We start from the raw sequence: 13,628 nt of genomic DNA, 5'->3' as shown, positions 1-13,628 counted from the left end.
CACCAATCTATTTTCTGTATCTATGAGCTTGGTTTTTTGTTTTCTTTTTTAGGTTCCACATATAAATAATATCATATGGCATTTGTCTTTCTCTGTCTAACATATTTCACTTAGCATAATGCTTTATGGGTCCATCCATGTTGGGGCCAATGGCAAGACTTCATTCTTTTTTATGTGTTTGTGTGTGTGTATTTATGTGTGTGTGTGTGTGTGTGTGTGCACGTGCGTGCATAGGTATCACATTTTCTTTATCCATTCATCTGTAGCTTTGTATCATGTACTGAAATCCAGGTTTGTTCTTTCTCAAGATTGCTAATTGTTGCTTTGGCTGTTTGGGGTCTTTTATGGTTCTGTACACATTTTAGGATTGTTTATTCTATTTCTATGAAAAATACCATTGGAATTCTTTTTTTTTTAATGTTTATTTATTTTTGAGACAGAGAGAGACAGAGCATGAATGGGGGAGGGTGAGAGAGAGAGGGAGACACAGAATCCGAAGCAGACTCCAGGCTCCAAGCTGTCAGCACAGAGCCCGACGCGGGGCTCGAACTCACGGACCGCGAGATCATGACCTGAGCCGAAGTCGGATGCTCAACCGACTGAGCCACCCAGGTGCCCCTACCATTGGAATTCTGACAAGGATTGCATTGAACCTGTAGATTGTTTAGGGTAGTATGGACATTTTAACAATATTAATTCTTCCAATCCATAAGCATAGAATATCTTTCCATTTATTTATATCCTCCTCAGTTTCTCTCATTTATGTCTTATATTTTCTAGTATGTGGGTCTTTAACCTTCTTGGATAAATTTGTTCCTAGGTATTTAAGAGTTTTTGAAGACTAAGGCCATGTGTTATTGATTAAATTATGCCTACTGTCTCACTCTGCCTGGAATATGGCACATTATCAGTGAATGCCTGATGAATACAGGAAAGGAAGAATGAAGAGATGAGTATAGGATTTCTCTAACAAGGAAAAAGCTGGAAGCATTCAAATGTGTTGAGTTCAGAGGACATAGGTCTTAACAACCAGCCTCTCTTCCCTACCCAGCACCTCCCATTTCATCTGGCAGTCTTTTGATTGATTACCTTCTCAACCATAATCCTGCTCCTCAATCTATTCATAAATTTGTACCAACACTCATCCAAAACTGATTATTTCCAGAACAATATCAACACAGGAAAGATGTGACTATTTTGCTTTTACAAATAGCTTAGAAATCCTGCTAACTTTCTGCTGTTATTGAATGGGAGATGGGGAGATGTGCTTTATTGTAGAACTATGATCCCTAGAGGAAGAGAAAAATATGGAAAGTCCTTCTGACTTTCCCTGCCTTTACAAAAGCCTGCCTTTACAACTTAAGTACTGTTGAGAGGTTATGCCCTTCACAAAGGCACCCAACCAGGAGGGTGTGTATGGTCTAAAATCCAGCAATCATTCCATTTGGAAAATCTTGTGCTACAACCACCCAAGGAGTGTGCCTTTCCTGTTCACATTAAGGCACAGTGCAGTAGGAGTAAGCTGGTTTATATTGGGCAAATTACTTTATTTCTCAAACCTCGGTTTTTTTCTAAATATGGATAATAATGGCACCCACTCTGCCCAGTGGGTTTATTAATTCTTCCATTAATTTATTCAGTCACTGTTAAAACTTATTGAGGATCTAGCCTAGTGGCTAAGAGCTTAGACTTTGGAAATCAGACCAAATAAATAAATCAATAAATGATTGCATTTTTATATTATATTTAGTTCATCTGGGGTGGGTTGAAATTTCCCAAATTCAGGAAATAAAACACCAATGGCGAATGTTTATACACACCCACACCCACCCACACACCCACACCCACACACACACACACACACACACACACACACACACACACAGAGTTACAAAACATGATAACTAGATCATGGATTTTGATTTACTCACCTCACAAAAGCTCACCAGAGTAGTCAACACCCAACCACATATGCATTACCACATCTTTGAGTAATTTCTCTTATGCTTACCCGTCTCTGGTCTCATGTGCTCCAAGGCAAAGGCTAGAACAAGTCCCCTCATATTTTGGGTAGTACATGAATTATGAATAGGTCAGTTTGTAAGGAAAATGCCGTCTTTGCCCTTTATCTGGGAGAAAGCCTTTTCGGAATGGAGAATGTTCACTTAAAGTCACCCAGATTCCCCTTCACCCACAGGAATAAGCAAAGGGTTATTTTTCCACTGCAACTCATTTCATTGTTTGAGAACTTTCATTATTTGAAAGCTCTTCCCTATACCGAGATTTTTTTCTGTGATACTTTCTGCTGAGCTCCAGCCCCAGTTCTCTCTCTCTCTCTGCTCTCCTTCCCAAACCTGCTCATCCTCCTGGCTTCCCTATTCTGTCATGGATATAGTCACCTAGTTCACTATGTCACATATGCACAAGGCAGACAGACTGTTTCTCAACAATTGCTCAACCAGTCACTCATCACATTTTATAAATTATGTCTCTTAGACATCCTTTGCAGCCACCCCCTCTTTTCCATTCCTGTGGTCAATGCCTTGTTCAGATCTTCAACATATTCCCTGGGCTTCCTCCAATTTTGGCTACTCTTCTTCAGTGCAGCTTTCACTTGGCTGCCAGATTGGCCTTTCTGAAAGAAAGCATGTCCTTATGATCCATCTCCCCCTATTAGCACCTCAGTACCCCTCTCTCTGTCTACTTCTCCACCTATTTTCTACTTGAATCATTGTTCCAGTGAGAACCAGATAATTTAAGAAATGTTGACAACCTAGAGAAGATACAACTATTATTACTTATTATTACTTTCCTTCATTAATACTTAGAAATCCTGGTTGGTTTTGTTGTGCTGATTGGGGGTGAGGAGGGATGCTGACCAGAGAAGTGTCATTATGTGTAGTGGAAAAAGAGGAAGAAGGGGAAGACATGGCTCAGACTTCAACTCCCTTCCTCTCCTTCCCCTTTCTCTTTCTCTACCCCTCCTCTCCCTTTGTCCTCTCCTCCTCGTGCTATGAGAGTCATTGACACTAACTGAGCACTTACTACATGCCAATATTGTCCTAAAAAGAAAGCGGCTAAGCTGAGATGCCCATTTTGCCTGGGTGTTTACTCCTGACGTGAATCCTATTTTCACTCCACCTCTGTGCACATCCTCTCTTCTTCTGCCCTAGCCTCACCTCCATTGGCTCCATGCCATCCTTTTGGAATTGCACACAACTCTCCTGTCTTCCACATGGTAGTCCTCCAAATAGCTAGATGGACTTTTCTATATTTCCTCTAAGTTTTTTTCATCATTTCCCTCTCGTATTGTCCTTTGATCCTCACGAGAAAGAACTCAAGTTTCTCAGTGTCCTACTTAGAGTGTGGTGTCCGGAGATAAGAAGTGGGTTGACCAGCACACAAGATACTTAACTTGCTATCTTTGTCCTGGACATGCTGCTCATGTACATGCATCACAAGATTGCATTTATTCCTTTCATGGTCCTGGAACATACTGTTGCCTTACATGAAACTTGTGGCCAAATATTATTTCATTTGCATGTCTTGTCCTCAAATGCTTTGTCATCCTCATTTAATAATTGCAAAACAGCCCATCATATGTTATCATATTGATAACTATATCATCAATTCTTCTTGGATTTACAGTTTGTTTCTGGCTTTTCCCCAGCAAACTCTCATCAGATTAGAAGACTGGGCCTAGTCTGTGATAATTAGCACTGTGCCATTAGTTTTAAATCGTATAATTTGAAAAAAATCAGACAACTCAGATGGGAAATAACAGGAGTAGATATACTGATTTTGTTTTATGGAATCTTTTCTTTGGAGAAAACTAGAACCCATCTCAGAAGAACTAAGCAATAATAAAACAAAAGCATTGCCATTTTTTCAGTATCTAATCTGTGCCAAACACCATAAGTACTACTGACTTTCACAAGGCTAAGATGAAAGTGTTGTTATTCCCACTTTCTAGATAAAAGACCCGGGGCTCCAAGAGCTTCAGCAACCTCCTCAAGACATTCTTAGTAAGTAGTTGAGCTCAGATACAAGCCAGGCCTTTTTCATTCCCAACCCTGTACTCTTAATCATTATGCTCGGCCTTTAACAAGGGTTTTAGAATGGATGACTAAATGAATGAGTAAATTAATGATCTTGTGGGAAGGACTATCATTATTACCCTTTTATCAGGAGGGTGGAAGCTTGGAGGAGAGTTTCCATGTAAATAAAAGAATGGTTCTCTCGTCTGGGCCAGTGCAGCCATGCGTTGAGGGTCAGCTCACAGAGATAATACTTTCTTTGGTCCACAGTTGCCTTTCAGGGCACAACCTGCAAACACCTCTTAGGTTGTAGAGTAAGTCTCTGATTGTAGGTCCTTTATGTCCTGGCCTCGTTCACTAGAGAGAATGATGCTTCTCCACCATGGGCTCCTCTGTTCCCAATCAGATGACACCAAATATAATCAAGATTTCTAAGCTGGTGGTAAACAGGAAATAATAATCACACCTCTGAGGCTATGGATGCCAGTGAGATAAATCATAATAGTTAGAATTTAATGAAACTTTATTAAGTGTTTGGCATTGTGCTAAACACTTTACAAGCATTAGTCCCATTTACCATAAACCAGTTAGATTGGTAAGGTCATTTCCATTTTACAAATGATGAAGCAGAGGCTGCGAGCATTTCAACAACTTTCCCACGTTCATGTATCCAGTTGCCAAGCTTAGGCTCCCTGAATTCTGAGTAGCTATGGGGTATTACGTTTGTCAGAACTCCTCTGGAGCCTCCCATTCTTCTTGAACCATCTTCCTTTGCAAGAATCTTTTCTGCAAACATTTTTGGATTTACTGACATAAAGTCTAGGGTACATGGCTGGCCACACTCAGGATTTTCATTCTTAAGATATGAATTCCAAGGTGGCATGGGTATTTTATCCTAAAGTCCTGATGGTTTTATTTTATTAATTAATTCCACCTTGTTGGATGTGGAATCATGTTTTTTTTCCCTAACTTCTTAGAGATAAACATCATCAGAAAATTAAAGATTCATCAGCTCAGCTGTCTCAAGCTGAGTGAGTTTATCAGTTATTTCCAAGGTAGTTGAAGGCCTGCATCTTTGCCAACACATCATCTGAGCTGATCCTGTGACTTGGGTTAGAAAAGCACTATCCATAATTGTAGGTTTGTGTTATTGTTATTAACATTTTGATGCCTATCATGTGAATTGCTGTCTTCCTTTTACACACCCCATTTATAAGAGTCTGAGAAATTTCTAGATGGGCACAGACGTGATTTTTCCCAAATTTTACTCATGCATTTGTAACTTTCTTCTTAAAAGACAGTGACAGATGGTAGCCACACTTGTGGTGAGCATAGCCTAGTGTATAGAGTTGTTGAATCACTATATTGTACACTTGAACTAATGAAATGTTGTGTGTCAACTATACTAAACCAGGAAGGAAACAGTGACTCCAATTCAAAACACAACACCAAGAGAAAACAAGATCCAAAATACACAAACAGTATCCACTGTCAGCATCTGAGCCCATCCCAAAATGAGCTAGTCCTTGAGGCTTATTTGGTTTCAGGTTCTTGCTGGATAGGAATCCTGAAAAATTGGTTTGGGAGGAGATGAGCAATTGTGGAGTTTGAGCACGTACTCAAATGCTTTGGGAAAGAGAGCCAAGTCCCAGCCACCCACCCGTTGGAAGGGAGAAGGCAGAGCTTTGAGTTCCTTACCGTGGCATCTTCCCCAGCATAGTGGTTGAGGACTCGGCTCCCCCCTGGATGCTTGTTGGCCCAGCCAGTAACATCGTAGACCTTGCGATTGATCACGAGCCACTGATCAGCCTTCTGATTGTGTTTCTGGATCTCTTGCCAGCTGTACATGTTTAGACTTTTTCTGGGCACGCCACACTTTCCATTTGCCTCCTGCTTTACAGAGATCTCACCTCTCCCATTTGCTACTGGTTTCCCATTCGCTTGATACTTCTCACCCAGGTATGGCTGACCCTCTCCTACAAGGTCCCCATTACCTGCATGCTTGTCTTCAAGCTTTGTCGTCATTGTACCCCTCTGATTTCCGGGTTGGCTCCTGAAATTTCTAATATTTGCCTCTGATTAGACCATAAAATGACACTTTTCCTTCCTTCTTCTTCTACTGCAGTGTGATGCCTGCACAGAAAACTTTTTAACCTAGTTATCTCTTCACCATCCTGACAGTGAGCTCATCCCCAGCCCCACACTTCTCTGTCTGTCCTGATTTTCTCTGCCCTGCTAGAGGCTTGGTCACCTTCCTTCTCTCTGCGGGCTGATGTCTTAGCAGCATCCTCTTTCATCATTAAATGTCCCCTGGTAAAGAGCTTGGACCAATCACAGTTGGTCTGAAAGTTGTGGCCCGCCCCAGGGCCGCTGGGCAAGACTCAAGTCACAGGGCTGTCCTACACTGCCACTCCATGGAGTTGGGTTCCCCAGCTCTCTGGCGTGCCTGTGGATAGAGACATTTAGGTTTGTTAATTCCACGTGTGAACAAAAGCTATCAAAATCTCCAGGATGACACGAATGCTTGGGGGACTTGGGGGATATTCTGTATGACAGCTGTTATTTCTCCCTAGGGTTTTCATTTTTTTAAGCAATATTTTTTGAAAGCAAGGTTTAAATGTATCAAAACCAGCAATGAGTGGGAAACTAGTTTTTCTCTTTATTCTTTGAAAGCCATCTAAATCTGTCACACATCTAAAGGTGATAGCAACAGATGTTTGCCAGATTGCATGATGATTTACGAAGCCGTTGTCACATCTGATTTAATCTGATAAAGCCGTTGCTTTATCTGATTTAATCCTCACATCAGTCTTTTGAGGGAGGTACTATTAGTAGTACCTGGTAGAAAACCAGTCTCGTTTTCCAGGTGAGGAAACATGGGCTGAAGGCCTCAGGTAATATGTCAGAATCACTTTGGTAACAAGTGAATTGGTGCATGGATCCAGACTTCCTGATTCCAGATATCTGACCTTTCCCCCTTGCATTCTCCAAACCTAGGGTCTAGACATATATAACAATAACTTGACTCAGTGGTTTAGAAATGAGTCAGAGGAGAGATTTTGGGGTAGTGTAGTGGATGTTGTGGGGAGGGTGTTAGTTTTTAAAAAAAGCAGCAGCATGAAATAATAGAACATGTCCATTTTCATACTTGGAAATCAGTCCTAAGTAAATCATCAGTAATTCAGCCCCAGATTTATATACTAAGGGTTTTGTTCTTGTACTTTTTATAATGGTTAAAATCAGAGATGGCCTAAATGACCAGTAATAAGGAAGAAGGCTGATAAACTATGTACATATTGATATTATATACATATTAAAAGTTAGTTTTTATAGAATTTTTAATTGCATGGACTCATGTTTACAATATAAAAAGTGAAAAAAATAGCAAAATTCTATTTACTGAATAGTATGTGATTGGAAATAAAAATGTCAAAGTGTTGGCATTAGCTTAGATTATAGTGATATTGAAACACTTTTTCATTTTTATTTTTAATACTTTTTCCGAGATTTTCTACAAATAAATACATGTTACTTTATAGTTCAGAGAAAGCAGTTTTTTGTTTAAAAAAATAGGGACCCGATAAAAAAATAAAGAACATGAAGTTTGGAACTAGATGAACCTGTGGTCATATTTCTGTCTATCATGTATTAGCTATAGAGCGTCATGCAAATCACCTTACTTCTCTGGGCTTTAGTTTTCCCATCTATATAATGAAAGAAGCACTATTCTCAGGATTTCATTAAGTTAACATAAACACTGTGATATTTACAGAAACCCTCAGTAGTTTCCATGATTTCTGTGTGGAAGTTTCATAAACCTGACATATAGACATTTCATATTTGTAGGTTATACACATACATTCAGGTTACCTGCAGAATTTCAATAAAATTGAAGTTTGAAGACAATATTCTGATTGTAAATTTGTCTAGGGCAGGTATGGGGCTTGTCGGGGGGTTGGCTGGCCCTTTATGTAAGCTTGAGATAATGTCCTTTTGCTGTATTACACAATGCAAATACACTGGTGGGAAGTGTGTGTGTGTGTGTGTGTGTGTGTGTGTGTGTGTGTTTGTGTTTGTGTGTGTGTGTGTGTGTTGGGGGAGATAACCAAAGAATTTCACATCCTCCCATTGCTGTTGGCATTGAAAACACTCAGTGCACAGCAGGGCCTCTGTAATCATTCATTTCCTGTCTGTACTTGCTTGGATATCAAGTCGACTATAAAGATAGCTACTCATTCCTTTAAAGCTTTTGTGCTTGTTTGTTTTGGAGTGTGGGAGACTTTATAATACTAGAAACAAGAAACTGGATCCAGAAATATCTAAGCTGAGTATTGTTACACAAGATTCTTACTGTCTCTGTGCATCAGGTTTTTTATTCTACAAAATGGGGTGAACAAATGTGTACTTATGAATTTGTAAAGAGGATTAAATTATATTATATATTGGAAGAAGCTAGTTTAGTGCCTAATACCTGGAAATGTTTAATAGATGAAGCTGCTGTTATTATTTTTATTGTACATGTTTTATTCTTGCTTTGGAATGTAGTTACCTGTGTCTGGCCCTCACTTCATTTTATTTGTTTTTTAAAAAATGTTTTCATTAAAAAGAACATCATTACTAAGGCCCAGGAGAAGAGACTGGGGGTGTTTGAGACTGGGGAAAGTGAGTCGTTCTTGATTCTTCCCCTTTCACCTCCAAAACAAAGGGTCTGACATCTGGGACTTTCTAGGCTAGGAGTTCTGTTCTACCTTCTTTCAGGAGGGACTGGTTCCCAGTGGACTCCATTTTTGTTTTACTCAATTCTGTGGAAGAAAGCGGGGGGAGGAGGAGAGCAGCAAAGAGAGAGCAGGAAATGAGACAAAAAATAAAGGGAGTAGATAAGAAAGAAGGAAGTGGTACGGAGTTGAGAAAGAAAGTACATCTGACATCAGTGACCAAGTCCCAGCTTGGTCCCCAACTACTGCAAGTCTTGCTCATTCACTGGGACTGTTTCCTCATCTATAACATGAGATGTTGAAACTGATGGACTCTGGCAACACTTCAAGTTTTTCAGTGTATGGAAAGGGAGAGAAACTGTCCTTACTTCATTTCACAGGGAGGTGTAACAATTGCTTTCTGAGCAGTTTGTGCGTAAACAGCTCTAGGACTATTGCTGGCCAACTGGCATGCACATGTCCTCCCCAGAGGGATCTCTTGTGGGTCAGGGGACAGGTTAGAATGATTTCTTATGCTGGCCTCGTCACAGATGGAGAGCACACGAGCCTTTGCTAGTTGGGACCAGAATCTCTTTGAATAAAGTAATTGGCATGGCTTTGCTCCTGCTTTATGTGCAAGGTGTTTGTAAGGCTCAGAAAGTATTGGTAATGGAGGTTTTTCCCAACAAAAGCCCTCAGCACACAGTTCTCAGCACACACTCCTTTTCAGAATGGATGCAAGTCTGTCAGAATATGGGTGTATGTGACTGTGTCCAAATCTTCCCCAAAGTTGGAGGGGCTTTTCCCAGACTCATAGAGAGCAGATGGATTGCTCCTCAGTAACTATCTTCCTCATCATATTCTAAGTCTTCCTTGTGGAAAAAGAGGTAAACACCTCATATAGGTGGGAATGTTCAAGATTATTTTGATTACAAGAAGATAATCCTTTAAGGACATGATTCAACATTTGAGATGTCAATCCCACAATGAATTTTTTTGAAATACTAGCATCTTTTACCAGGGGAGGTTCAGTCATTCGTGTATTTACAGATCTATCCATCCAGCCTGTGGAGCTTCTGTGGGCTGGCATTGTGTCTCCCGACCTTTCTGGCATCTTTAAAAACAATGTGAGTCTTTCCTTAATTTTATTTTTTAATGTTTATTTATATTTTTGAGAGAGAGAGAAGAGAGAGCACAAGCAGAGAAAGGGCAGAGAGGGGCCGACACTGAATCAGAAGCATGCTTCAGGCTCCCAGCTGTCAGCACAGAGCTGGACGCGGGTCTTGAACCTATGAACTGTGAGATCATGACCTGAGTGAAGTCAGATGCTTAACCAACTGAGCCACCCGGGCACCCCAAGATAATATGAGTCTTTTTTGATATCATTACTCCATAGGAGGTCAGAATAGGGGTTACTGTGACTTGAATGTCAGCATTCAGTTACTTGGGAGACTCAAGGTGGCATCCTGGGTCAGGCAGGTTAGACCAATGCAGGCCCTTCAGAATCCAGGGCCCCCACCTCTCAGCCTGGAACTTGTCAGAAGCTGGTACAAGTTCTTTTGAGGTCTTTCTTGCCTTTACACAATTCATTGAAGATTTGCAGAGAATTTAATTACTTTCTGGTTGCCATGGTAGACAACCTGGAGATAAGGAGATGATGCTTCCTTTTCTTTGCCCGGAGAGGTGCTAAAATCAAAACAAGGGAAGGGAATGCACCTCCCCTACCCTCAACCCTTGAGCATTTAGTTTCTTTGTAGTGTTAGACTTCCCCCAGGATTCAAAATCCAGGACTATTGTTTCTAGTGCTGTGAACATGGACGAATGCCTTAATTTTCCCAAGACTCTGTTTCCCCATTTGTAAAATAGGTCTTATGGTAATAACACTGAAAACCTCATAGATTTTCTTTTGTGAAGATTAGTTGTGCTAATTCATATAAAGTGCTTAAAACAATGCTTGGCATGTATGAAATTCTCTATAAATGTTAGCCACTGGTGTTATTCTCTTTGTCTGAGTCAGCACATTATTCAGCCATAGCAAGTATTTGATGAACACTTGTGAGTGACAGATAGGGCTCCTTTACAGAAATATTCTTTTCTTAGAGGAAGTGGGAAGATAGGTAAATAGGCAAGAACAAGAGACAAGGATGTATCAGTTCAGCAACTGAAGTAGTGAAAGGAAATACCAACGTATAAATTACAGACTGAAGAAACAGGTTGAATGTTCTTCCTCAAACTCTCAGCAGCTTGGTTGTCTGAACCACCTTTTAGCACATGGAATCTCTTCTCCAGGCTACTGGCCTCTGTTTAAGTCAATCAGAGAACATTCTCCAGCTCTGCAATGTCATAAATTAACACAAAAGGGCTATCTTATGCACAATCCTATAGTAATGTCCTCAAAAGTAAAGCATTGTCTTTTTAGGAAAAAGATGAAAATCATCTATTTTTAAAGTTTATTTTACTTATTTTAAAAGACAGAGAGAGAGAGTGCACATGGGGGGGGGGGGGACAGAGAGTGAGGGAGAGAGAGAGAAAATCCCAAGCAGGCTCTGCACTGTCAGCAGCACAGCCTGAAGCAGGGCTCGAAGTTAGGCACTGTGAGATCATGACCTGAGCCAAAATCTGGAGTTGGATGCTTAACTGACTGAGCCAACTGGGTGCCCCCAGTGTGAAACTATTCTTATTTTTTTTTTTAATTTTTTTTAACGTTTATTTATTTTTGAGACAGAGAGAGACAGAGCATGAACGGGGGAGGGTCAGAGAGAGGGAGACACAGAGCCCAAAACAGGCTCCAGGCTCCAAGCTGTCAGCACAGAGCCCGACACGGGGCTCGAAATCACAGACCGTGAGATCATGACCTGAGCCGAAGTCGGCCGCTCAACCGACTGAGCCACCCAGGCGCTCCTGAAACTATTCTTATTAACCGCAGAATCACACAGCATGTAGGACTGAGTACAGGGGAGTCAATTCTTCTGCAGACTTGCTATGATTAGTTGCTATCTACCTACCTATCTGTTTATAAAGTGCTTTGAGCTCCTGGAGGACTGACATTATATAAGTGCATGTGAGTGTAGCTGCTCTTATCACCTGCGATCTGCTTTCCAGAAGGGTTCATTTGGCTTGGGGCACACCCTGGCTGTGTGTGAATGGAGCGACTGCATGAAACACACACCCATTTTCCCAAGACAACTGTTCTCAAGTTCTTTATCATTTCAACAGTTTGTTTGAAAGTCATCCCAATTAGCTACTGGTGCTTTGGCTTTGACGAGTCTCATTGTCTGAAAGCCAACATTCAGGAAGGACTGCCTCAGTCACAGACACTCCCAGCACCCAGCTGGTCCCTGTCAGCTGGTGTTTGGCTGGCCCTGCTCCTGCCAGGGACCCAATTCTACAGAGGCAGCGTGGCCTCCTCTTCTCACAGACTCTCACGTGGTCTCAACTGCTGCTTGCTCTCACAGGGAGAAAGGAGAAAGGAGACGGGTTCTTGAGAAAGAAAACATGAACACCCAAGAATCCATGTTCTACCGGCCAAGGAAGAGAACGGGGAGGCCAGGGGAGAGAGCTGGGGATTAAATTCTAAGGTCTGGGGGATGGGGAAGGGCTTTTGCCTGTTCGGTTCATCACCCTGTGTATAGAGTCCAGCCTAGTATTAGGTCCTCATGAAACATTTGTTCAGCACATAGATAAACGCATGAATGAATGATCAGGAGAAGGAACTGAGTTTCAGGATTGCCAGGGGCCTTTAGCTGGCCTCCCAGGTACATTGTGGAGAGAACACATGACAAAAAAGAGACATTTGTGAAGCATTTGCACGTATGCATCAGATTTACTTACCTCACTTTACCTACTTCTTAGCAGAGTAGAATGTGACAATGCTCCTGGCTCTATTCCTCAGGCAGGAGAAATCAGATTTCGAGAGGTTGGATATATTAAATACTGTGCCAGGGATTACGAGACTCAAAAGTGGTGATGAGGATGGAGACGGTTTGCATCTACTCTCTAATATTAAAGAGTAAATGCGTGCCCTGGCGGTCGTGCTTCAAGTGGCTTCACCTCACTGGTCACCACACTTTTATTAACACCTCCCGGCAGCTTTGCTTCCCACGCAGTACTATCCACTGCAGTCTCATCTCAGTGTTGGAAGATTCTGTGAGTTTACCATGTGGTTTCATGAGACCCTGGGCCATGGTCCCCAGGTTTGGTGAACCTCCTGTAATGTCATTTGGCCTCCAGGAGGCAGTTGCCACCATTGTAGGTACTTACACAGTCTTCCTAAGTACTCCCCACCCCGTGCATGCGTAGGATCAAGTTTGTGGGCATATGTTATTGTAACGCGCTGATTTATTAAAACAAATGCCGTCCCACATCTGTTGTCTTGACGTTTCTTCTCTCCTTTTCCTTTTCTCCTTCATCTCGGCCTATACCCTTCTTTTTCTCCTTCTCTGTTTTCTCCATTCTTTCCCCCCGGTCCTTTCTGCAGACCTTTCAGAGATTAATAAAGTATTTCTCTTTAGGTGAAGAAAAAACTAGCATTGTGCTTCACAAGATCTTGATGCTGCTTCCCCCAAGTCCATGTGTATGAGTGTGTGTGTGTGTGTGTGTGTGTGTGTGTGTGTGTGTGTGTTTGCACACGTTTGAGTGTGACTCACAGTGAAGAAGGAAGATTTGAGCTGCCAGAGCAAGTTCCTCTGCAGGCAAAATCTAGACTGGTCTTCCTGCGTGGACACAGGAATCCACTATGGTGATTTCTATGATATGTGATTATGGAGGCTCTGGAGGTGTTCTGAAAATATATATTGAAAGAAATTTATTGGTCATTTTTGAGTTCAAGCATTTTTTTCCCCTTATTTTCAGCACCACTATTATGTAAGCCTTGAACATAGCATTAGGAACTTAGTAG

At 41.5% G+C, this 13,628-nt stretch overlaps 1 protein-coding gene across 1 annotated transcript in view; it reads right to left on the bottom strand.

The window, feature by feature from the left end:
* The window catches only part of LOC122200349 (fatty acid desaturase 2-like protein FADS2B), a 37,647-nt gene extending 31,356 nt beyond the window's left edge, over window positions 1-6,291 (bottom strand). The window contains exon 1 of the mRNA XM_042905899.1: window positions 5,736-6,291. Coding sequence (XP_042761833.1) covers window positions 5,736-6,062 — 327 coding nt within the window. The 5' untranslated portion in view covers window positions 6,063-6,291. The remainder of the gene's footprint in view (window positions 1-5,735) is intronic.
* Window positions 6,292-13,628: the final 7,337 nt, after the last annotated feature.

Source organism: Panthera leo, chromosome D1 (genome assembly GCF_018350215.1).
Source record: "Panthera leo isolate Ple1 chromosome D1, P.leo_Ple1_pat1.1, whole genome shotgun sequence".
Classification (NCBI taxonomy): Eukaryota; Metazoa; Chordata; class Mammalia; order Carnivora; family Felidae; genus Panthera; species Panthera leo.
This window is presented reverse-complemented; position numbering and strand designations above follow the sequence as displayed.